At 36.0% G+C, this 27,328-nt stretch overlaps 1 protein-coding gene across 6 annotated transcripts in view; it reads left to right on the top strand.

The window, feature by feature from the left end:
- The window catches only part of KMT2C (lysine methyltransferase 2C), a 301,574-nt gene that overhangs the window by 159,191 nt on the left and 115,055 nt on the right, over nt 1-27,328 (top strand). For all 6 annotated transcript variants that reach the window (XM_063606427.1, XM_034965307.3, XM_034965305.3 and 3 more), the window contains 6 exons: nt 3,649-3,811; nt 12,326-12,497; nt 14,407-14,521; nt 24,858-25,027; nt 25,483-25,634; nt 26,607-26,720. In XM_063606427.1, the coding sequence (XP_063462497.1) occupies nt 3,649-3,811; nt 12,326-12,497; nt 14,407-14,521; nt 24,858-25,027; nt 25,483-25,634; nt 26,607-26,720 (886 nt within the window). The remainder of the gene's footprint in view (nt 1-3,648; nt 3,812-12,325; nt 12,498-14,406; nt 14,522-24,857; nt 25,028-25,482; nt 25,635-26,606; nt 26,721-27,328) is intronic.

Below are 27,328 nucleotides of genomic sequence, written 5' to 3'. Positions count from 1 at the left end.
GAATGAGGATTATGCTTAATTAAATGTTAGCTTTTATTATTAGATATTTACATAACTTTTCCTTTAGAATTTTGGTGATTATAATCCCTCCTATTTTCTCCCATTCTGGTACTCATATAAAACATACATTGCACCTTCTGGATCAGATTTTCATGTCATTCTACCTCTTTCTCTTACTTTCCATCTTTGTTCTTTATTACTGCATCCTGGGAGAATCCTAGTTGCCTAATACTAAAAAAAGACTGGTGAAGATTAAAAACAAATTTGGAGCATGGGGAGCCTTATAATACTTATTTATTAGAGCACGTAGCCTAAAACCATTGCTATAGTTGGTACAGAATAAATACTGGATAATTAATTAAATGAGCTGTGGAATATTTAACTTCTTGGTATTTTTTTATGATACAACTTTAATCTCAAATTTTGTTCATTCTGTTTTGTTTTATGGATACATTTTGACAGATTATTTCAAACTATTAAATAAAAGTCTTGAAAATTCCTCAGACTCATTCTTAAAACTGGTAATACGAGTTCTCACTGAGTTTTTGTTGTTGTTATTGTGTTCTTGGATTAATATGGGAAAATATTATTATAACATGTTACTTTTTTCCTTTTCTTACTCCCTGTCTTTTTAATGATGAATAAAAGTAAAAAGAAAAAATGCTGTCTAGGAATTTTCATTATTGATTCAAATAAACCATGTAGTTGATACACCATTTAAGGGCCTTTTTTTTTTTTTTTTTTTTTTTTTTTGAATTTTATAGACTGGTTCTCACTTTTGTTGCCCAGGCTAGAATGCAGTAGCGTCATCACAGCTCACTGCAGCCTCAACCTCCTGGGCTCAAGCAGTTTTCCCACCCCAGGCTCGTGAGTAGCTGGGACTATAGGTGCATGCCACCATGCCCACCTAATTATTGTATTTTTTGTAGAGATGGAGTTTCACCACATTGCCCAGGCTGGTTTCGAACTCCTGAGCTCAAATGATCCACCTGCCTCAGCCTCCCAAAGTGCTGGGATTAAAAGCATGAGCCACCATGCCCGGCCAAGAGCTGTTTACTTTATCCCTCCTCCCCAAATGTTAATTAGCTTCGTAATTGTTACTTATGTATTATATATTACTTATTTTATTATTAATATTTTAACTTGCTTGATTTCTTTTATGTGTAGTGTATAAGAGTGTTGACATTTGAGAAGTTCCCTGTGGAAATCCATTCTTTGATATTGTCTACGATTTTACAAGTACTTTTTACTTGGTTTAGGAAGATACATTCCAGACTGTGTATATATAGTAAACATTTTCTTTTAATGCCGAGTGCTCTTCATTAGCTATTTAATTGTAACAGATGGGTTTGAAGCGTTCTCCTAAATGTAGTGTTTTATTTTCCTTCTTTTATTCACTGATATCTTTATATGATATTGTAAATTAGTATGTTAGATATATTCCAGTACTTCTCATAGTAGTTTAGCTAATATAATATTTTTCATTGCAGATATGATTAAGAGAACATATTGGTGTTTCTAAAATGAGAAAGACATTGAGAAGCTGGTCAATTTAAATTACTTTCTGTCATTATATACTTACCTCTCATTATATTTTATCTGCCAAGATTATTTTTAGTGCAAAAGGCTTCTGCAAAACTTGCCATATGGTATCAAAATAAGCGATTTTAGATTTTAACAATTTAGCAGAAATTAGTTATGTTAATGAGTTGTTATAAACATTTTTCAACAGATTGATTGTACTTTTCCTTTCGACATTTACGTGGTCTTTCTATTCAGACATTTAGACTACCGAGGTGTTGTATTTGTAGTTAATTCTGGGTTCTGTTAATGCACTAAACATATTTAGATACCTTGGGAGTTATAAAAAATTACCTGTTTTGTAAAAGCTGGTTATTACACTTTATCAATGAAGAAAAATATTTATTTTCTGTGTTTCTAATGCATTAATACCCTTGAGTGCCAAAATAGCACTGAAATGTTATTCTGTATACTTATAATATTATATAAAATTAAAGTGTCACAACAGTAATTACTGTTTATGAGTTATTTAGAAGCTTCTCCTGCTTCAGCCTCCCAAGTAGCTGGGACTACAGGCACCCGCCACCACGTCTGGCTAATTTTTTGTATTTTTAGTAGAGATGGAGTTTCACTGTGTTAGCCAGGATGGTCTCGATCTCCTGACCTCGTGATCCACCCGCCTTGGCCTTCCAAAGTGCCGGGATTACAGGTGTGAGCCACCGGGCCCAGCCAAATTTTTGTATCTCTTTCTTTTCTTCTTTCTGATTTAGCCCTCAGGAGTCACTTAGCTTTGTTATGTTGATTCAAATGCAGTAGACTGATGACAGTGAGGAAGAGTTTGATAGTATGTGATATACAGATTTACACATAAAACATTGAAAACAATTATAATTTTAACTACTGTAGTCCCTGGTTAATTAGCAGAATATAAAGTCAGTGTAGTAACATGTGAAGATATCCACAGTAATGTTAGCAGGGTCCAACTGTCTGTGTTACATGAGGCTCCAGTTATCTCAGCTAAGCTGTTTATGAGCCACACTCACAAACAAGATCACCAAAAGTTAAGTCTTTTTGTTATATGTATAGGAACACCTTTCTATTAGGGCCTGTTTCAAGCAGCATTTTTGGTGCTTTGGATACAAAGATAGTATGGTGCCTCAATTGAAGGATCTTGGACTAGGATGAGGAAAAGATAAACTGATCATGTAATGGCATAAGCAAGTAAGTACCATGTAATGGTGTAAACAAAAATTTATGTTAGATAGTCATTTCCCACAGAGAGATGTCATACTGTATAGTACAGGGCCCATCAAACTCTCTTCAAAGAAAATGATGCTCAAAATGGGCTTGGGAGAATGAGGAAGAGTTTGTGAATCATTCTAAGGGAAAACTGAATAAGTAAATGCAACATTTTACATAATTTCTTCTGACTTCTTATGTGTTCACTTGCCCTAGACTGCCCCTCTTGTTTGGGGCTTATTTCTGTGCGTTTTACCACTTGCAAGATAATGGAGGCAGGTTGAAATGGGAAAGATACCAGATGACTAATTTTTTTTCGCCCACATTTCCATCTTTTGTTAAGAAATTTGAAGTTGATTGCTACATTGAAGTATGTAGTTTTGTGTTTTTTTCTGTGAGTCTTTAACCATTTGTGTCCCTGTTAACTTATAATTGATGAGTTTATTTTGTATTTATTTTTAGGCAGGGTAAAAAATAGTAATATGTCTCATAAATAAAATATATGTTCCTATTACTAGTTTTGGTGGGATTTAAAAACTTTATAATAATCCTCAATATAGAAACCTGCCCTTTTAACCATATTACTATTTGCTTTAAAAAAAAATCTTTAGGTTTTGTTTCAAAAATGCTTCAAAATTTATTTTTGAAAATATAAGGAATGAAATTCTAACTTTCTAATTTGAATGGAAGGATGAGTTGGTAGCACACGAAGCGCTAAATTGAGTAATGTAGATTTTATTATTTTTAACGAATCCTTTGTTTAATATTTTGCAGGTTCAATTTGTTTTACTTGTGATATACAGAGAGTTTTTTATACCTTCCCAGCTTATATTTGAATATTCCTTTTCAAGGTTTTATAAAGAGATTTCTCTCCTTTACCCCTTTCAGCGATGTGCATTTTGTAAGCACCTTGGAGCCACTATCAAATGCTGTGAAGAGAAATGTACCCAGATGTATCATTATCCTTGTGCTGCAGGAGCCGGCACCTTTCAGGATTTCAGTCACATCTTCCTGCTTTGTCCAGAACACATTGACCAAGCTCCTGAAAGATGTAAGTTTACTACGGATAGACTTTTAAACTTCAACCAATGTATTTACTGAAAATAACAAATGTTGTAAATTCCCTGAGTGTTATTCTACTTGTATTAAAAGGTAATAATACATAATCTTTAAAATCTGAGGGATCGTTGCCAGAGATCGTTGGGGAGGGAAATGTTATCAGTGGTTTCATTGAAATTAAATCCAAAAAGTTATTTCCTCAGAAAAATCAAATAAAGTTTGCATGGTTTTTATTCTTAAAACATTTTAAAAACCACTGTAGAAAGATGTAAATAGGGACTATGCAGTATTTCTGATTTATACTATAAAATAATTTATTAAAAAGTCAATCAGTATTCAACATCTTTTACACTAAAAAGCCATCCAGTTGAAGAATTAGAAGACAGTTCACTCAGGTGTTATTTCAGGATTTACGTTAATAAGAACACCAAAGACTTCTGAAATTCTTAGAAATTGTGTATCCCTGATAGGTATAATAGAAATCTCTGCTAGTACCTTTTCATGATTCATCTATCTTAGTCTTCTGTAATCTGCAGTTGTGCTGTTTTTCTTTTCCAAATAGTATTTTATAATTCAATGAAAATGTTTAAATGCCTGAAATTTACATTATATAGGAAATTATAACTCTTTACTATTGTATCATTAAATAGAGATCTCTCCTTTTTCTTACTATGTGTTTTCCCTATGAGCATATATGTTTTGGGATCTTTTTTCTCCTAGTCTATTGAATTTCCAATCTCATTATGAAACCTCCATGATATTTTATTCAATCTTTTTTATGTCACCTCTTAGTTACCTAATGTTAGCTTTTACCTGTTCCTTAGCAATGTTAATAAAAGCTTTTTTCCTATCTTCTCCAGGTCTGTGAAACGTAAGTATAGCTACCCCAGGCTTAAACTAATCTCAAATACAGTTAGTCTACATGATCATTACCCTTTTCTTTGTTGAGTACCATAATTTCATTTTCCATTAAAATTATTTTGTGTCCACATATGTAATCATATCACCATTAGTAACCTAGTGTACAGACAAATTATAGGTAAGGCAAACTAAAATTTTAAATTATATTTAGGCTAATAAGGGATTTAAAGTTTTAAAATGCGTTAGATTGTACACTCTTCAATCTGGAAGAGAAGAACTTCATGCACTGCAACTGTTATGGCTACTATTTATGTACTGAGTTACTTCAGCAAGTGCATAAACTGGCAGTTATCAGAGTGGATTATATTCTGGGTGGCATAATAAATATACTTTGTCATCTCAATAAAACAATTTTGTGTGTATATAAGAATCTGAATTTTATTCAGCCTTTTGTAGTTAATCATGCTTTAGACCTCAGTAAACAACATGCAAACTTTTATAAGAATGTTGTTCTAATGTTAGAACATTTTATTACTTAATGGCAGTGCTACTTTCTACTGAAAACTGTGTTCTAACAGTGTATACCTTCAGTTACATGTTAGCAATCATAAATCAGTTTGTAAAATAATAAATACTGAGGTGAGATAATATGCTGTTTTTGATCATGTATATAATGAAAGGTTTATGGCAACATAAAGCTAAAAGATATACTAAAATTATGAGTACTCTGCCTTTTTCCAAAATAGACTTATGGAGACTCATAAAAATACATGAGCAATAGGATAAAACTAAAGTAAGGAAATTTGGCAATGGAAAATTTAGATAGGATAAATATGAAGGTAATAGAGAGACCCCCCCCAAAAATATATAATTCCAGACGTAACCACAAATTTGGCCCCATACCTTTTCAGCAGTCAATACAAAGAAGGAAATATGAGCCCTTAATCTGATTCTTACTATTTATAACAAGACGTCACTTGATATAATGATATAATAATAACAAGACATCACTTGATACAATGCAATGAAAAATTGTCTTAAAGTAGCCACCTTGCAGTAGAAAAATACCAGTTTCATAGGGCTGTTTCTTATAGCAGCCTTCAAACTAAGTCGGTGGTGTAAAATCAAGGCCTAAATGACTAAATTAGATTTCTTTGGGGTTTTTTTTTTTTTTTTTTTTTGAGATGGAGTCTCGCACTGTCACTCTGGCTGGAATGCAGTGGCATGGCCTTGGCTCACTGCAAACTCTGCCTTCCAGGTTCATGCGATTTCTCCTGCCTCAGCCTCCCAAGTAGCTGGGATTACAGGCGCATACCATCACACCCGGCTAATTTTTTGTATTTTTAGTAGAGACGGGGTTTCACTGTGTTGGCTAGATTCGTCTCGAACTCCTGACCTCGTGATCTGCCCGTCTCAGCCTCCCAAAGTGCTGGGATACAGAGGTGTGAGCCATCGTGCCCGGCCTCCTTAGGGATCTTAAACAGTGCATTCTAACTACAAAGCGTTCTGACCCATCTGTTAAGACGATCATAATCTTGGATTAAGTTCCAAGGATATAATTTAAAGAATATTGCAGATAGGATGTTTTGTCACCTTTTTAACATCTTTTATAAATATTTTTTCCTATCCTAATTGTGTGTCATGGCAGAAGTTAATTTTTATGCTTTTAAAATGATACTGTCTTAAATCATAGTGTTATTATGAGGGTTAAATGAAAACAATGAATGGAATTCACATAACATTGTGCCTTGTATATATTAATTGCTTTAAAAAGGGTAGTTATTTTACCTCCTATCTAAGGATTAAGTTATGAGAATGATAATACATATTGAGTATATGTATTTTCTGCTGCTTCCTAAGGGGCAGAGCAGTAGCTGTGATAGTTGACTGAGTTAGGAGTAAGGTTGACATCTTTTTATAAAAGTTGAGAAATTTAACAAAAGCATGCATCTCATTATAAAGAAATCCACTAAAGAGAGTATCTGTGAAGAAGGCCAAGATTTTCATCAGGAAACACTTTTAGGGTGCTCTGTCATAGGTAAATGGCTGGTCATTGTTGCAACATTATTTTCATGATGATACAAGGATACATTAACCTTGTCTGGAAATTTTACACTAAAAATTCATCTAGGAGATACAACCAGATATACTTCCTGAATAGGAAAACTGAATGGCACAAAGCCAATCATGCAAGATAAGAGGAAAGAACATTCCAGGGAGAGGGAACAGACCACTACACAGACCTTGAGGAATGGATTTGGCATGATTCATGAACAGACAGCATGTCATTTTACTTGGAGCATAGTAGCCTACTAGGTGGGTAGTAGAGACATCATCAAGGCGAACAAAGGCTAGATCATGTAGGCCTTGTAAGCAAGGGAAGGAGTTTGGGTTCTATTCGGTCTGCAATGAGAAGTCTTTGCAAGGTTTAAACATGGAAATGCTACATATCCTAATTCACCCCCTGTTCCTCAGTGTATTTACTCATCATTTAGCTTTAATTCCTTTTACTTCACTTAAGCTTTAACTCCAGCCTCTTTTCTTTGGTTATCTTTGTATTTCTTGACATTAAGTCCTGTTGCTTTTCTTTTACCCTAAATTCTGTCAGTCCTCTGACCTTTCTTATCTACCTGCCAATGATACGGTCTAGCCTCTTTGGATGACATCCATGATTTATTTTTTCTTTCCAGAGATTCTCTTTTATAGACAAATCACTCAGCAGCACAGTGTCCTGCCAGTAATGAAAATTGGCAGATGATAGGGTGTGATGGAAATTAGAAAGCAATGCTGATTTGGTCCTTCTTAAATTCACACTGTATGACAGCTATTTTGACTTTTGTTGCTGTTCACCAATGCTTTTATTCTTATGTGTTGTCTGGACTTTCTTAAGCAATAGTTTCATCAAGTTTAAGGATCTGTGATAAGCTCTGTTCTAATTTAAGCTCAATGTTTTTGTCTTTTTTATTTATCTCTTCTCTTTTTACGGCTGTCTTTTAGGAAATGACCTTCTCTAAAGATGATCATTTTGTTTCCTCTCACTTTTCTCCTGCCATAAGAACCTTGCTCCCTTTACTTCATTTAGCTTCATCTTATGCCACTGTTGGCATTTCATGTCTACTTTTGTGTATACTCAAATACTCATCACTTTCATTGATCAGTAGTAAAGTTTGCTGAGGAGTCAATTTGATTAGTAGTCAAGAGCCTGATCTTAGAATCCAAATAGACCTGGATTTTACTCCTCTCCCCTCTTAAATTATCTTTAGTTATAGCCTGTCTTTGCTTTTTCAACTGTTTAAAGAAAAATTTCTTAGTTGATTATTGCTTTAAACTTAGTGTCTCTGGCTTACAGACATGTGTGTCTAAATATTCATATTTAATTTCTGTCATGACACCAAAGCTATCCAGTAGTATCGATAATCTTATACATGACCTCCAAAAGGTTGTTTCAGTATTCCCACACATCTTCTCCCTGACTGGGATGGTTGGAACCAACCTCATTTCTTTGTGTAGTGCTTTTAAAAATTATTGTTTTTCACATAAGGCATATTAAGTGTTTTTGCACCAGATGTATGTATTACATGGATGTTTTTCTTTGACTAATTTATTACCAATGATCCATAGTAATCAAAGAACACAGCAAGGTTATCAGTAAGGAATTGGTGGAAATCATCATAGTCTAAAAAGTGATTTTTGTGACAATGACAGTTGTCTTGTTGCAGAGCGAAGTTTGTTGTGTATAACAGTGCTGTGCAGTATAAATACAGTGTGAGCAACATAAGTAATTTTTCTAGTGGGTATGTTAAAAATTTGAGTAAAAGGAAACATTTGGGAATAATTGTAGTAAATTTTATTTAATTCAGTAATCCAAAATAGTAATATCTCAAATTTTGAGATACTTTTTCCCCTGTTAAGATTTTGGAATCCAGTGTGCATTTTATGCTTACTGCACACCTCGATTTGAACTAATTACATTTCACTTGTTCGGAAACCACATGTCGCTAGTAGCTACCATGGCAACTTGAAGTGTCAGGGGAGCAAACTCTAGAAAGTTTCACAGAAGCATTTTAGTGTTCCTAGGAAAGTATAATAGAAAAATGAATTGTTTATCTGATAATTAGTTTATTATTTCCCCCAATTTTTAAAAGTTTTACGGTGAGCAAAAAGAGATCAATTTTTAAATGTACATATTTTGAAAGATAAATACTGGTACTCTCTTAAGAAACATAACATCCCAGTTATGTCCTTTCTATCAAAAATGAACTAATTTATGATGCTTCCATTGTTAGATTAATGATTTATTTTAAATGCCTATCACTTAAAGAGCCATTTAAAAGTGATTTTAGCAGTAAGTCCCTTCACTTAAAATATGTTCAATAAGACTTGATTCATGTTAGGCAGTTGGGGATACAAAGTTAAAAAAGTTAAGGCCCCTGTCCTTCAAGGATTCACAGAGTTGTGCTGTAATTAATTGATTATGTAACAGAAGTTTCTTGTAAGCATATGGGTAAAAGTAATATTCAACAACTAAAGGTATTTGGGTGTGGTAATAGGTATTCAGGAAATAATGTGCAGAGTTTTTTTTTGAGACAGGGTCTCACTCTGTCCCCCAGGCTGGAGTGCAGTGGCGCAAACTCCAGTCACAGCAGCCTCCACCTCCCGAGTTCAAGTGATTCTCCTGCCTCAGCCTCCTGAGTAGCTGGGACTACAGGCATGTGCCACCACACCCTGCTAATTTTGTATTTTTAGTAGAGATGGGGTTTCACCATGTTGGCCCGGCTGGTCTCGAGCTCCTGACCTCAAGTGATCCATCTGCTTTGGCCTCCCAGAGTGCTGGGATTACAGGCGTGAGTGTCTGTGCCCGGCCATGAGCAGAGTTTTGAAGGCTGGGAGCACAGCAGAAAAACAAAATTTCAAGCAGAGGGAACAGAATGTGTAAAAGCACACAGACATGAATAGCATGTTATGTGAGGTGCATGGCAGACAACCCACTATGACCACGAGATAGTGAGTGGTTCTGAGATTCAGTTGGAAAGGGAGATAAGGGCCTTTTTGCCTCATACTTGAAAATTCTGATTTTCTTTTAGGTGAAAAATGAGGTATTGGTGGAGTTTTAATTTATACAGAGGTTAACAATTAGATTTACATTTTTGAAAGATTGTTCTGGATGTGTAGAAAATGATTTAGAGAGGATGTCAGAATCATAAGTAGAGATGATTTGATGCAGAAGATACTGCAGTTAGCGAGACAGAGTATTAGGTAGGTACAAAGGTAATTGCAGTCTTCGCCATTAAAAGTAATGTCAAAAACTGCAGTTACTTTTGCACCAACCTAATATGATAGACTAAACTATAAACATACAAGGAAGAATGATGTGTAGGAAGTTTAATACATAAGAATTGGGATCTGGCTGGATGTGTTGGGTCAGGGCTGAGTTCAGAGTCAACAATGATACTAAGGTTTCTGCCTTTATTCTTGAGAAAAATGGATGATGTTTCGGGTTTTTAAAAAAGTTTCACTTTAGAGCAGTTGAGATTGAGTGTTTTTAGAACATCTGGCTATTGAGATCCAATAAGACTTGAAGAATAAAGGTTTGGGGTTTATGAAAGAATTCTAGGGCCAATAATACAGATTTAGGAATCATGGTGGCATTTTATGGCATGAGAGTTGATGTGATCACAAAGGGAAACTATGGGGGATTAGGAAAGAAGGAAAAGGATGAAATCCTAAGAAACTCCAGCATTTAGAAAGATTGTATAGGTACAAAAGCCAACAAAGGAGGATGAGATGAAAGTAGGGGAAAACTAAGGAGAAGTTAGGAGAGAGTTGCCATGATAGAAACTAAGGAAAGGGGCGTTTTAATGTGGGAGTGGCTAGCAATGCAAATGCTACAAAGTGCAAAAAGCCAAAGACTAAAAAGTAACAATCGGGTTTCCTATGGACATTGGCAACCTCACTAATGTAGCTTCAGATGAGTATTAGGTGCTAAGCCAGCCTTCATGAAGTACGTCAGAGGTCCAGCCAGCGTCCACATTTTGAAGCCTGTTTTTGTACTGCCCTCAAGCGAGGAATTATTTTTACATTTTTAAAAGAGTGCAAATAAAAACAAAAAGTCTGACTTTTTGTCAGAGACTGCTATGGCTCACAAAGCCTAAAATATTTACTATCTGGCCCTTTTCAGGAAAAGTTTGCAGACTCCGGTACAAATAAAAGAAATATATTTTTACTCTGTTTCAAGATGCTTGACTGGAAAAGAAAGAACGTATGAGTCAGAGAGAAATTGATAGGATTGACCAAACCTTCAAAAAGTGGAAAAAAGGCTGAATGTGGTAGCTCACACCTGTAATCCCAGCACTTTGGGAGGTTGAGGCAGGAGGATTGCTTGAGCTCAGGAGTTTGAGACCAGCCTGGGCAATGTGACGAAACACCGTCTCTACTGAAAATATAAAATTAGATGGGCATGGTGGCACACGCCTGTAATCCCAGCTACTGGGGAGGCTGAGTCATGAGAATCCCTTGAACCTGGGAGGTGGAGGTTACAGTAAGCCGAGATCGTGCCATTGCACTCTAGCCTAGGTGACAGAGTGAAACTCTGTCTCAAAAAAAAAGGAAAAAAAAATGGTTCATATACTTTGTGATACTTGTTAAATACAGGCATATTTATATATATTATCTAAGGTTGGTATGATAGGCTTGACTGGAAAAGAAAGAACATATGAGTCAGAATAGTAGATAGGAATGATCAAACCTTCAAAAAATGAAAAGATTCATATACTTTGTGATACTTGTTATATACAGGCATATTTTTTATACATTAAGATCGGTATGATTTTAGAATACATTATTTTCCTTATTTTGCAGTATGCATAAGTTTAACTGTATATTTGGCAGGGCAGTTTATCCTTATATTTTCTGTTTTATGTGGTAAAAGAACTGTTAGTACATTTTCTTTTAATCCACATTTAGGGATGGATGATGTCCATAATTATGTGGATTTTAATGCTTTTACAACTAGAAATTAATATAGATGAATATATAATTAGTATATTAAGTAATGTGTTTGTGTATGAATATGTAGCTTCTGTCTTTAATGTTCTTCCACATAAGACATTTTCCAGTAATTAAAAAAAAGCCCTTATATGATTTGAATAGTCTGTTTATGCTTAAGAAGCATCTTAGTCTAATTGATATTAATGTTTCTTAATTTTGTCTCTTATCTGATTTTGTAATTTCAAAATACATTTAACATTCAAAGAAAATGTTTATGTTACACTGCAAAGCATTTCTTAATTTGTATTTTCCTTGTTTGGTTCTTTCCAGTAAGCGTATATTGAGCATTAATTAGGTATCCAGCATTATCATTGGCATTAGGAATAGAAAATTAAAGAAGACCTGCTTATGGTCTCAAGTAGATATAGCCACAAATAATTGCAAAACTATACGATTAAATTTAATGTGGTTACATTTAGATTAAATACCCTACAGTGTTTTTATTGGTACCTCTTTCTGATTAGATGACAATTCAATGTGAATAACTTCAAATGTCTGAAAGGTTCATGATGCAAATCCTTTCAAATGATTTTACTGTATAGTCAGAAAAAATTTAAATTCTTATACAACAATTTCATTGTTTTACTGTTAATTATAGCGAAGGAAGATGCAAACTGTGCAGTGTGCGACAGCCCGGGAGACCTCTTAGATCAGTTCTTTTGTACTACTTGTGGTCAGCACTATCATGGAATGTGCCTGGATATAGCGGTTACTCCATTAAAACGTGCAGGTTGGCAATGTCCTGAGTGCAAAGTGTGCCAGAACTGCAAGTAAGTTTTCATTTCAATTCAAAGCTGTGTATTGGGTTTAAGAGGGACCCTATTACTAGGTGCTAAAGGTTTGTGTAATATAATAGAGGTTGTTCATATTTTAGCTATATTCATTCAGTGACTTCATCATACTTAAAAAAATTACTGGATATTATAACATTTATCCAGTATATATCCATAATATAATTTGTTATTATATTATAATATAAATAACATTTATATAACTTTGAAAGAAGTCTAAACAAAACTGATTTTAATCATTTAAATTGCTTTGGTCGTCTAAAGAGCTAATTTAAATTTGCCAACAATTTAAAAAATAAGCGATATTAACAATTTAAAACAAACAGAAGAATAAAGTAGTTTTTCTTAAGGGGTACTGGGGAGGAGATTTAATAGGATTTAAACGTCTAACTACAGAAGTAGAAGAATTAGAGTTGAGCCAAAAAATCAGTCATGTGTTTGAATTTCCATTCCAGGAAGGACAATTTCTACTATTATTTTAATGTACATCTGCATCTCTCTAAAAGCCACCTTGAGTAGATCCTGGTCAGCATAATTCCAAAACGAAATATGTGGCATTTACAAATTTGTAAGGGGGTTATCTTTTCCTATGGTATTTCATCTCTTGGTCATTTCTCCAGTCTTTTCTGTGATTTCTGCTTGCACCCCCATGATTCTAATGAGCATGATAATTTGGGGATGTTACCAGTATCTTCATTTACAGGCTGAGAATTTTTGTTGTAACCAGCAAGAATTATGCCCAACTGCCATGATCAGTCTGTTTTTATTATTTAGTTTGATAAGAAATAAACGTCAGTATCTTAGAGTTACGTGACATAAATAGGACTATGTACCTCCATATTTTGGTAAAAATTAGATAAAATATTCAGTAAACATTTATTCGATACCTTATATCTGCGCTCAGTTTCTTGGGAAGGATTAAAAGAACTTGAAGGAAGAGTACTTGTCCTCCAAGATCTTTCCATGTAGCTGAAGAGATAAAACATGTGACTTTTTATGGAGAGGTTGAACTGAATAATAATTGGAGGCTAACTGACCCATCTTCCTGTTGACTTCTATTTATCCCCCAGATTTCATTCGGAGATTCCTCTCTCAGCTCTTCTTGCTTTCCCTGTTGTTTCTTTTCCCCTCCTCTTGAATTTAAAATCATAGTATCTGAAAGTGATTATAGTCAAAAATCTCAACAGAGATAAAGCTGTAGGACAGGGGCCCAATCTTTGGGGGCAGAAGAATGTTTAGAGAAAGATTTTAGGTTTTCAACTATAATTCTTAATAATTATGACAAGGTTCGTATTTTGAAATAATTGTTCAGCATTTAACTGCTTAATAGACATTCTAAGCACTTGAACCTGCATTACATTTAATTCTCGCAGTAATCTTTATTATTCCCATTTTATACCTGGAACTCAGAGAGCTTTAGTCTAAGTTGTGTAGTGACACAGCTAGAAAACAGCAGCCTCAATACAAATAGAGATCTGATGCCAAATTTGATCCTCTTTACGTTATACGACAGTGTCTTTTCAATTCGCTGTGCCAAGATTTGTTCCTTTCCACACAGTAGCACCTAGCAGTTATAGCACCTTCCTCTCAAAAATTGTATTTTAAAAGTAAAGATCAGAGGCTATTCATCTTGCCTTAACCCTTCCTCCTTTGCAGGAATCCTAAAATGGCTAGAGCAAGTTAACCATAGGTGAGCATTGAGTAAAGATCACCATTTAGGAGGTAATCCTTATGGCAGGGTTACCTCTGTTACTATCTGCAGAGACAAAACAGATACTGAGGTATTTATGAACTGTGCAGTTCCCAGGACTGATTATTTTCATGATTACTTATGTTACACAACATAAGTTTAAAGATAAGGCATCATTAATGCTATCTTATTTTTTAGACAATCGGGAGAAGATAGCAAGATGCTAGTGTGTGATACGTGTGACAAAGGGTATCATACTTTTTGTCTTCAACCAGTTATGAAATCAGTACCAACCAATGGCTGGAAATGCAAAGTAAGTTGTTTATTTATTTATTTTTTAAAATCCTCTCTATGTTTTATATGGAGAACAGACAAATCGGATACCTATTCAAATCTGTACATCACCATCAGCTTTTTAAAAACAGCTTTATTGACATATAACTGACATACAATAAACTGTACACTCTTCAAGATAATGAACATAGTCATCACCCTCAAAAGTTTCCTGGTGCCTCTTGGCTTGCTTTGTGGCTGTTCAAACCCAAACTCTGTCTTCCTAGTCTGCTTTTTCACTATAGATTAGTATTCACTTCCTAGAATTTTTAATAAAAGCTTCATGTAGTATATACTCGTTTTTGGTCTGGCTTCTTTAACTCAGTGTAATTATTTTGAAATTCATCCATATTGCTGCACAGATCAGTAGTGATTCTTTTTTATTACTGAGTTCTGGAGATACCACAATTTGTTTATTGAATCACCTGTTGGTGAACATTTGGGTTGTTTAAAATTTTGAGCTATTACAAAAAATGCCGATGAACTCATTAACTAACTTCCTACCTCACTTGGCTTCTGCCCCTTCAGGGTGAGGTGTTCAGAGCCGGGTTGGGGGCAGTGGGGTAGTGGAGATAGCGCTTGGAATCCAAGATGCGGTTTAGCTTTTAAGCTTAGTCTTCCTGGGCTGCTGGTGTTGTGAGGTTGAGGGATGGAGATGACCCTCAGGTGCTTCATGGGCCTGGAGCGGGTTTTTCCTGGAGCTGGAGAGGGCGTGATGGCCCGTATGCGGGAGTGGAAGGCACAGCATTGTCATTGCTCTTCTTGGAACTGCTTTTTCTAGTGAGGAGGTGGAGGGCCTGGGAAAGGAGGGTGATGTGGCCAGAACCCCAGGTCCCCAGCTGGGGGAGGAGGTGGAGCAGACGCAGAGAGATTCTGTACCTGCACCCTGTCCTCGCCAGTGAGGTTTGGCACCTAGAACTGCAAGCAGTATTACCAGGTTCTATTGTGGTCTTCAGCAAGTTCTATTAGGCATCTGCCTGAGTGGTGGGGGTTGAAGGGAGGGGCTTTCTCTCCTGGGGGGAAAAAGAGCTGCTGGGTAACTGTGCTCAGCTGTGGCTACCTGGGAAGTGGGGTCTGAGGGCTGAAGAATTGTGATGAACTCTGGCCTGCTTCCTCAGGTAGTTCAGATTCCTTCTCTTGCTGAATGACTTATCATTGGAAAGGAAAAACTCTGCTGTTTGACTGATTTGTATATTTACACTCTTATCTTCACTCAGTTCCTCTACTTGCCTTTTTATTTTTAATATGAAGTTGAATTTGTAATTCATTTTCTTTCCTTTCCTAAGGAAAAAGGACATTTAAGACTATAAGTTTACCTTAGGCTATAGCTTTGGCTGAAGCCAAATTTATTGTATTTGTAACTTTATGTATGTATATACCTTACCGAATATCTTTATCTTTTTTTTAAGTTGTGCTGAAGTATGTTAATTTATGCTTTCATTTCATTTAATCAGATAATTTAACTAAGGTAGGTTTTTTAAAATAAATGTTTTAATACTTGTAGTGACTTTTTAAAGGTGTAGCATTTGTGTTTATTAATTTCATTTAGTTAGATGAAGTCCTTTTACCTTATTTTTTGACTTGTTGATTCAACAAGTTGTTACAATTGACCACTATTAATTGTTCCTATCAATTTATCATATTTTTAAACAAATACCTTGTGGCTGTTATTGAGCAAGTAGGTCAGGCCAGTGTTAATATATTGTGCTTTTTACCAGTATAAAATTGTTCTTTATTCTATGTAATGTGTTTTTTGTTGAGGGATCAGGAAGGGCAGGTATTTTGCTTTGCCTGACACTATGGTCACGTAGGGTGTTAGTTTAACAGTTGAATGGTTATCTTTTCACATCTTTTTATTTTGGATTCTTTTGTGTTATAAAAATGTATCTTTTGAAAAGCTTAATAGAGGTAACTGTTGGGATTGATGGTTGTAATTGAAATGCTTGGCTGTTTTGAGGCAAAATTGTTCTTATAATTCCTTTCTACTTTTCTTTTACTTCCTGCAATGATTTATAATTCAGAATCTCATTTTGTGAATGTAAATGATTATAAATGTTAAAGATATAAAATTTCTCCCATTCCCCACTGAAAATGAAGTTTTTATCCCCCTTTTCTCTGTTTGATTTGATTAACCTAGATTATAAACCTTGTCACAATTTTCTTTCAAAAATATATTTCCTCTGTTAATTCCAACTTTACCCTCAATCTTTCGGAGTCTTGATTATGTTCCTTTAAAAATAATTATAAATTTTCTGAAACCCTACATGTCTGAAAGAGACTGTTCCCTTTAGGCTATAAGAACTTGGCACAGTATAATGTTTCATATTACAAATTTTTCTTTTTTATACTCTGAAAACATTTTCTTCAGTTTTTTCAGTTTATGCTGTCACAAGAAAAATCTTAACTTTAAAAAATTTAATCATAATCCTTTTTTTCTTCCTGAAAGCTTTGGGAGATGTGTGAGTCCCCATCCCCCACGCCGCCCCAGCACCTTTTTAAAAAAATATATTTACTTAAAAAATTACCTTCTTTACACTCTCTAATAATATCTAGTAACTACTGGATAATTTTTGTCTCTTGCTCTTGATCTTCTTTATTAGGGTTTTCATTATCTTGAGAACTGGTAGAGAATTCTGGGTGTCTTTCTCAGCTTGTTCTGTCTCCCCTTTGGTGTGCTTCTTTCTCATTTGCTCTTTGTAATCTGCTATTCTCTTTTGAGAGTGACAGAATTACATAATTTCTGGGAATACTATTGAATACTTAATCTTTTTATCCTGTTCTATGAAGGCACTATAGTGTGGTGGTTCAAAGCTTATGCTGTGGAGTCAAATTGCAGTTTTTTCAGTTACTAAATTGATGATCTTTGGCTACCTGTTTAACTTCCCTAAGTCAGTGTATAGAAGGTTAATGGTACTTACCTCACAGGGATGTTGGATTTAATGAAGTGGTATCTATAAAGTGCCCAGCACAATGCCTAACACAAAGTAAGTACAGAAACAGTTACCATAGAGTTTTTCATGGATTGAAAGGTTTGTACTTTGAACCATTTGAAGAGTGATCATCTTTCTCTGCTGTTAAATTCTTCTGTAGTTCTCTCTGTAGTCTTGAGTCATAATTTGCTCATTTGTTTGCATTTAACTTTTGAGTGTTTACTGTGTGTGAAACTGTAGTGAAGGCTGGAGATGTTGGGGCAAATCAGTGTGCCCCCCCGGGGCTGTCAGTCTAGTTTGGGGCTGCTCCCTGGTGAGCTGGAGTGGGGGTGATCTTTTCAGGATCTTTATTGTAAACCAGTCATTGTCAGATAGGTTTCTTTTTCCTATTTTTATCTCAAGAATGTCTGTTTGTTGGTATGTTACGTGTTTTTAGAAAGTTTTTACTTGAAAATAAGTTCAAACTCTAAAAGTTGGAGAAAATAAAAATAATACCCATGTCCCATTTACTTAGATTTATCAGTTGTTAGCATTTCATTGTCACTGGGCATGCCCTCTCTTGCTTTCTCTGTGTGTGTGTGTGTGTGTGTGTGTGTGCGCGTGTGTCTGTGTTTTTGTCTCTATTCCCCCTAACCCCCTACTATTTGAGGGTTAATTACATACGTTGTGCCTTTTTACCACCATTTCAGTATGTATTTCTTAATAGTAGGAATATTCTTAAAAAATCACAATCCTGCTATCAACTTCCTAAACTTACATCAATGTAGTATGTTTATCTAATGTACTAGCCATATTCCAGTTATGTCATTTGATCTTATGTCCTTCATAACCTACCCCTTCCTCCAAGTAGGTTCTAGGATTTAGTTTTTGTCATTGGTATTTTTGAAGAATAGAGTTCTTCTCGATATACTTGTTTTTTTTCTTTTTTTCAAACAAATTTCCCCATTTTGTCTTTGATATCCCCTTATAATTAGATGAGAGGCATGCATTATTGGCCAGAATACTGCAAAGTACTGCTCCATCCTCAGGGTATCACAGCTGGAAGCACACATTATTCCACTTTCCCTCATGGGAATCACCTGGTCAGGCTGTTGCCCAATTTCTTTTCCCCCTCCTTTGTATCTAATAAAGCAGTATGTGAGGACACTTTAAGACCATGCAAATATCTTGCTTTTCCTCAGAATTTCCTTCTAGATTTGAAAAACTTACTCCCTAGGCTGGGTGTGGTGGCTCATGCCTATAATCTTAGCACTTTGGGAGGCTGAAGCGGGTGGATCAGTTGAGGTCAGGAGTTCGAGATCAGCCTGGCCAACATGGTGAAACCTTGTCTGTAATAAAAATACAAAAATTAGCCAGGCATGGTAGCGGGTGCCATGTAATCCCAGCTACTCAGGATGCCGAGACAGGAGAATTGCTTGAACCCGGGAGGCAGAGGTTGCAGTGAGCCGAACTCATGCTACTACACTCCAGCCTGGGTGACAGAGATAGACTCTGTCTCAAAAACAACAACAGCAACAACAACAACAACAACAAACTTACTGCCTGATGATGCCATTTTAACCTGCTTTGTTTTGGTTGCAAATGATGCATTTCCAGCTCTAGCACTCCCACCGCATTTACCAGTTAGCCCTCTGCTTTCTTTTGTAAGCAAGAACACTTCTTTCACATGTAAACTTACTTATTAATACTGACTCATGAGCTCCTGTTATCTTCAATCATTTACAACTCATTACCTAATTATTTTTTGGCTCAAATAGTCCCATACTTGCTGTCGGTTGCTCCTTCAAGCTGGCGCTGGTGTTGTGCCCTCACCACTTATTTGAACACTTCATACTTTTTGGTGTAACAAGATGTTACAAGCTCATCTTATACCTCCCGTGCCCCAGTCCTGGAATAAGTCCATTGTTAAATAAGTAACCCAGATTCCTTTAGTGGGGAATGGGTGCTGGGTGTGCTCATTGCTACTGAAGGGTGTTTGCTTCTTCACCCTTTCAGCAGGTGGTGTCAGGAAATACATGCGTGTGTATACACTTACAGAAGTTTGTCCAACCCATGGCCCGCAGGCTACATGTGGTCCAGGATGGCTTTGAATGTGGCCCAACAGAAATTCCTAAAATTTCTTAAAACATTATGAGGTGTTTTGTGTGTGTGTGTGTGTGTGTGTGTGTGTGTGTGTGTGTGTGTAGCTCATCGGCTATCGTTAGTGTTAGTGTATCTTGTGTGTGGCCCAAGACAATTCTTCTTCTTTCAGTGTGGTCCAGGGAAGCCAAAACATTGAACACCCCTACACTTAACGTATATACACATAAATATTCATATACATATACATAACTTAGAAATAATGAATTTACACCAGTACCTCCAGTTCTTGTCCTTCTCCACTGAATTCTTTGCCTTCTCATTCTTGCATGTCTGTTCTTCTACAATAAAAATTCTGGATTGTAGCAATATCAGCACATTTATTCAGTTGCTCAATCTAAAAAGCAAGTCTGCTTCAGTTTGCTCTCAGTAATAGATTTTATTCCCCTTTCTTTTCTTAGTGATTTAATTTTTTAAATATAGAAGATATTAGTATACTTCCAAACTCAAAACTATATGAAGTTTTACTCAGAATTGTCACTGCCTCTTGTTTATTATTTATACCCCATTTTCCCCAACCTCTTGGAAGTAACTAACTTCATTGTTTTCTGTTTTAAACCTCCTGTTATTTTTCGTCTAAGAATAAGAAGATATATTGCTCTTATTTTCAGTGAAGGTAGCATGTTGTATATGTTCTTTTGCATGTTGCTTTTTTCGTGTAATAAAATCTGGAAATCACTTCCAGGCAAGTTAGGCAAGTTCAAGAGATCTCATTCTCCTTTTAAACAGCTGCATAGCACTCCATTGTGTATGTGTGCTATGGGTTACTCAACCAATGGCCTGTGCTTTGGTATTTCAGTAGTTTACGATATTTTGCATTATAAATGATTTTACACTCCCTAGCTTTGTGCATGTGTGTTTTTGAATTCTCAGGGACAAATCTGTAGGGTAAATTCCTAGAAGTAGGATTATTGCCTCAGGAGTGTACACATATGTAGCTTTGTTAGATACTGTCAGATTCCCTTTCTTGGGGCTTATGGTACTTTGCATTGCCACCAGAGATGTGTGAGAGAACTTTTCTTACGTCTTCGCTAACAGGATGACTTGTTCAGCTTTTGAATGTTTGTCTGTCTTCTGGGCGAAAAGTGGTGTATCAGTGTAGTTTTAATTTTTGTTTATCCTGAGTGAAGTTGATCGTTTTTTCATGTGTTTAAGGGTCAGTTTTTATTTCTTCTCGTGAATTGTCTGTTCATGTGTTTTGCCTGTTATTGAAGATTTTGGCATTTTCCCCTAAATTTAAGAGTTCTTTATAGGTTAGGGATGTAAGCTTTTATCTGTGTTACATGATGCAGATACTTTCTGCCAGCTTATTTGTTCTTGTTTTTTTTGCTTATTTGTGTGAGACAGTGTCTCACTCCATCACCCCGGCCATAGTACAGTGGTATGGTCATAGTTCACTGTAGCCTTGACCTGGGCTCAAGCAGTCTTCCTGCCTCAGCCTCCCGAGTTAGCTAGGAGTTATGTGTACCACCAAGCCCAGCTAATTTTTTACTTTTATAGAGACAGGGTCTCACTATGTTGTCCAGGCTGTATTATGTGTCTTTTGACTTTGTTTTTATTATTTTTTTTTTGCCATGCAAAAGTTTCTTTCTTATGGAGTTAGATTTATTGATCTTCTTTTGCTTCTGGATTTTTGAGTCATATTCAGAAAGCCTTTCCCTACACTGAGGGTATAGAGGAGTTCATATTTTCTGCTAGGATTTGCAGTTTTTATGTTTATTTTATTTTTGAGATAGAGTTTCGCTCTGTCGCCTAGGCTGGAGTGCAGTGGCTCAATCTTGGGTCATTGCAACCTCCCCCTCGCGGGTTCAAGTGATTCTCATGTCTTAGCTCCCCCAAGTAGCTGGGATTACAGGCATGCGCCACCACGCCCAGCTAATTTTTGTATTTTTGGTAGAGATAGGGTTTTGCCATGTTGGCCAGGCTGGTGTTGAACTCCTGGCCTCAATTGATCTGCCTGCCTCGGCCTCCCAAAGTGCTGGGATTGCAGTTGTGAGCCACCATGTATGGCTTGCATTGTTTTATTTTTTACATTTAAATCTCTGATCTATTTGGAGTTGATGTTTGTGTATGATGTGAGTATCTTTTTCCAACTGGCTATTCAGTTTTCTAAAAACCATTCATTAAAAAGACTGTCTTTGCCCTAGTGACTTGAGATTCCAGACTAGAATGTTAGATTTGATTGAACTTATATCTGGAACCTCTTTTCCATTCCATTGATCTGTCTATTCATTCACCAGTACGACACTGTTTTTGTTATAGAGCCTTTGTAGTATCTGGTAATGTTGGGCCCCTTCAGAACTTATCCATTTCACAGGTTTCTTATCTGTACTTGTGTATTTGTTTTTCTGTATAAACTTTAGGATCACCATATGTAGCCCCAATAAAAACCTCATTGGAATTTTTATTGGAATCACATTTAATTTATTGAGTGTCTGGGTGCAGTGGCTCACACCTGTAATCCCAGCACTTTGGGAGGCCAAGGCAGGGGTGTTGCTTGAGCTCAGGAGTTTGAGACAAACCTGGGCAATATGGTGAAACTGCCTCTCTACAAATACAAAAAAATTAGCCAGGTGTAGTGGCACATGCCTATAGTCCCAGTTACTCAGAAGGCTGAGGTGAGAGGATCACTTGAGCCCAGGAGTTCGAGGCTGCAGTGAGCCATGATCATGCTACTGTATTCCAGCCTGGGCTACAGAGCAAGACCCTGTTTCCAAAACACACACACACACACATATATATATATATATTAGTGAGAGTTGATTGACATCTTGATTTTAAGACATCCTAACCAAGAACAAAGGGATGTCTTTACAAGTTTGTTAAAGTCTAGTTTTGTGTCTTTTAGGAGTGTTTTATAATTTTCTTCATACTGATTTTCAACATTTAAGCTTATTCTTGAATATTTATTTTTCTGCTGTTATAAATGGGGTTTTCTTACTATCCTTTAACTCGTTATTTGTGTGTGTGAATTCTATTGCCTTTTGCATGCTAATTTTATATCCTAGTACTTTGTTGAATTCTTTTATTGAATTTTTGAACAATTTTCTAGGATGTTCCAACTCTGTTTACAAATTAAGAGTTTTGTTTCTTCTTTTCCTGGTCTTATGTTTCTGTTTTCATTTGTTTCAATGCTTGCATTGGCTCCAGAACCATGTTAAAATAGTAGTGGAGATAATAGGCACCCTTGCTTTTTCCTGTCCATAGTGGGAATGCCTCTCGGGCTCTCCCATAAAATAAGATGTTGCCTTTAGAATTGAAGTATTTATGTTGGTCACATTAGAGAAGTACCCATCCATTTTTACTTTCTCAAGAGTTACTAGTAATGGGTTTTGATTCTTCCCAAAGACTTCTTTCTTTAATCATCTGTTGCATTGAAATAATTTTTTCTCCTCAGACCTTTTAATTTGTTAAACTTTGTTAATGGATTTTTCTAATATTAAATATCTTTGAATTTCTTGTATAAACTCCACCTGGGCATAGTTATTATTTTCTTAATGTGGTATTAGAGTCTGTTTGATAGTATTTTATTTAGGATTGTTTTTCTTTTCTCCTTCTCATTAGATAAAGGATAATACATTCTTTTAAAAAATATATGTGTATGTATTTCAAAAGATGGGGTCTCTGTGTGTTGCCCAGGCTGAATTCTACCTCCTAGGCTCAAGAGATCCTTCTGCCTCAGCCTCTCAAGTAGATGACACCACAGTTCTGTGCCACCATGCCCAGCTATTTAGGATTTTTGCGTCAGTGTTGTTAAATGCATTCATTTTAATCTTTAAGACTAGCTGATCTATGGTTCCTGGTAGTTTCTCTTTTTAAGTGAGCATCCCTTTCATATCAACCTGGTAGCACAGAAAGATAAAGTTCCCTTTTATTGATATTTTAGATTCAAAATTTGGGGTGGGTAATGAGAGCCCCACAATGTATTAACCTTATACCCAGGGATACCCAGGGTTTTAAGGCTGACTAGCTCACAGGCACAGAAGTAGTTTTGGCTGGCCTCTGGTTGGCCTTTTACTTCATAAACAATTGTAATTTGGTAAGGATAGGACACTCTCTCTATTCTAAAAACATGAAGGGCCATCATTGGACTTTTGATGTGGAGCAATATATTTTTACATTTTCAGACACCAAGTCACATGGCGTTGACCATGCTCTGTGTTTCCCCACCCACCATGGCAGTCTCACATTGTTGCCCAGGCTTGAGTGTAGTGGTGTGAGCTCCCTGCAGCCTCAAACTCCTAGGCTCAAGCAATTCTCCTGCCTCAGCTTCCCAAGTAGCAGGGACTATAGGTGCGCACCACCATGGCTAATTAAATTTTTTTTTTTTTTTTTTTTTTTTTTTTTTTTTTTGTAGAGAAAGAGGTGTTTTGCCTTCTTGCCCAGATTGGTCTCGGATCCCTGGCTTCATGCGATCCTCCCATCTTGGCCTCCCAAAGTGCTGGGATTACTGGCATCAACCATCACACCAGGCTGGCCATGCTATTGTTTTAGAGTTCTTTAGTTTTAGTTTTTAGTTCTTAAGCTACCAAGAAGCAAGTGGAATACTGTAGCAACACCGTTTTGCTTTCTGCAGTGTAATAGGTTGAGCAGACTTACTCCACAAAAATTACTTCCTGCTCCTAGCGTATGTTTCTTTTTTTGAATTTTGAGTTGCTGTCTTTTTGGTTTTATCTCTTCCACCTATATGTTTTCCTGGATATCCCCATTCCCTTATTTAAATTTTCCTGGAGATTTTAGTGCAGATTTTGTGAGGCCACATCAGACATTGAAAACAGCTTTTTAAAAGGTGTATACCCTAAGGCCAGGCGCAGTGGCTCACACCTGTAATCCCAGCACTTTGGGAGGCTGAGGCAGGCAGATCACTTGAGGTCAGGAGTTGAAGATGAGCCTGGCCAACACGGTGAAACCCTGTGTCTTTAGTAAACACAAAAATTAGCTGGGTGTGGTGGCACACACCTGTAGTCCCAGCTACTCAGGAGGCTGAGGCAGGAGAGAATCACTTGAACCCAGGAGGCAGAGGTTGCAGTGAGCCAAGATTGCGCCACTGCACTCCAGCCTGGGCAACAGAGTAAGAGTCCATCTCAAAAAAAAAAAAAAAAAGCATGTACCCTAAATTAGTGTCATGAAAATAAAAGCTTAATGTATAATCCACAAATGATTCTTGACTTTTTAAAGGTTTACATCAGAACTACAATTACAAATGCATAACAAACTGTTTTTCTTTTTATTTTTCCTGGTGTTTAGAATTGCAGAATATGTATAGAGTGTGGCACACGGTCTAGTTCTCAGTGGCACCACAATTGCCTGATATGTGACAATTGTTACCAACAGCAGGATAACTTATGTCCCTTCTGTGGGAAGTATTATCATCCAGAATTGCAGAAAGACATGCTTCATTGTAATATGTGCAAAAGGTAAGAAGATAGTTATTCTATTCAGTTGTTTTGTCGATTGTTTTATTCATGTGGTCATTTGCTCTACCATCTTACAGCTTCTAAGTTTTTATCACTCTAGCAATTCCATCAGTACTGATTGCTGTTATAGATGGAATTAAATGATGTTTTTGAGTCTCAAAGGCATAAGGAAGTAAATGGGCAAAAGATAAGACCAGACCACATCAGAAATGAGCACTAATAGGGAAAAGTAAAGAGAAAATAGCTTAAAAATGTCAAGTAAAAATACGGCAGCATCTCTAGTGACATGCACAAATGTGCTTTAAAAAACCTTTGTCAGTTAGCAACTCCTCTAACCTCTCTCCTCTCATACTTAATTAACTGTTTTCATATCCAGCTTTTCGGCAATGCCTTCTCTTTACCTAGATAATAACTCGATGTTAGAAATTTTTATTTAAGTATACTTATCACTGCAGGTGGGTTCACCTAGAGTGTGACAAACCAACAGATCATGAACTGGATACTCAGCTCAAAGAAGAGTATATCTGCATGTATTGTAAACACCTGGGAGCTGAGATGGATCCTTTACAGCCAGGTGAGGAAGTGGAGATAGCTGAGCTCACTACAGGTAAATTTGAGAATGATTTTTTTTTAAATTTTTTGTTTTTGTAATGTTGTGCCATTGTATCACCAATATATTGCTTTAATCAGGAAGAGAGGAGCCTGTATTCCAGATTCCATCTTGTTCTCAGTTTCTCAACCTTTAAATGTATTTGTTATCTTGGTCATCTCTGAATCTGATGGCTAAAATCTAATCTAACTTAAGATAGTTTTTTTTAGTATTTGAATTCTGGGTCTAGTGTGCTTTCCTTCACTTGTGTTCTTCAGGCCGACAGTGGAAGTTCCCCAGTCTTTGGGTTTGCTTAGTTTGTTCTTTATAATGTGGGTTATTTTTCTCTAAGCATGTTGTAGTTTTGTAATGTCCTTCTTAAGTTAATTATCACCTTTTCAGCCCAAGATTTTGTTCGGGGATGGAATATTTTTAGTAGTATCCTCCTGTTAAAAACATGAGTCTTAGAGAGTAAAGGAAATAGAACTGCTCGCCAGATTGTTTTTCATTTTCATCATTATGAGTGGCAGCTTTTGTAAAACTTCTCTTTATCATCTTCAAGGATAACTAAACATCTTAATTACTAACCTTTCATTTCCAGAATGCCATCAGTATTTAGTTTTGAAATATCCTTTTAAAATAATGTGCCAGTTACCTTTTAAAAAAAATTGTTTTAGAGATGGGTTCTCACTATGTTGGCCTGGTTGGTCTTGAACTCCTGGCTTCAAGCGTTCCTTCCGTCTTGGCCTCCCAAAGTGTTAGGATTACAGGCATGAACTACCACGGTTGGCCCACCTTTTGATGCATTATAATTTTCATGTTTTTTAAAAATGTAAATATACATGTGGTTCAACAGAGAAAAATCTGAAGAAAAACTTAAAGCATTTTTGGTGATGATTTGCCCTTACTCATACAAAATCATAATTGTTGACTTAATGAACAAAGAAAAAAACTCATTCTGAGCTAAAGAATTAATAATTTTTTGTTAAGATTATAACAATGAAATGGAAGTTGAAGGCCCTGAAGATCAAATGGTATTCTCAGAGCAGGCAGTTAATAAAGATGTCAACGGTCAGGAGTCCACTCCTGGAATTGTTCCAGATGGTAAGAATGTTTAATGGATATACTCTGTTTTTGAAGAAAATGTGAATATACAATAAATATGTGAATATTGACTAAAACTTCAGTAAAAGCCAAGATGCAGTCACTTAGGAAGAGTTTTTTAGTAAAATAATCTTAGACACATTAATAGGAGAACGGACATGCATGTATTTGTAGTTCAGCTACCATCTAGACTTAATCATAAGTACTTACTTGGTTAAGGGACCAAGTGATTTTCTATTAAAAAGCAATTCGTGTTTTTATTTCTTTAGTTGTAGTTGCTAAGTAGAGCTGTTGCTGATGATGAGATGTTTCATGCTGAGATAATGAAAAATTTACTGTATTGGATCATCTCAGCAGTCCTATTGAGGGTTATTTCACTTATTTCCATGATGTTTCAATTATGCTTTTTGTAGTACATATTGATAAGAGCTATTATTGTACTTGCAGATCTGGAATTAATAAGAGACCATGTTGGGGGAAAATTACTTGTTACATTTAATCACAGGCTCATCTGAAAGTCTTTGGTGTTGTATGTGAAGTTGTATGTTCAATTATATAGTATACATAAAAATTATAATGTATACATAAAAAGCCACTGAGATGTTTTG

The sequence above is a fragment of the Pan paniscus genome, chromosome 6 (assembly GCF_029289425.2).
Source record: "Pan paniscus chromosome 6, NHGRI_mPanPan1-v2.0_pri, whole genome shotgun sequence".
Classification (NCBI taxonomy): Eukaryota; Metazoa; Chordata; class Mammalia; order Primates; family Hominidae; genus Pan; species Pan paniscus.
This window is presented reverse-complemented; position numbering and strand designations above follow the sequence as displayed.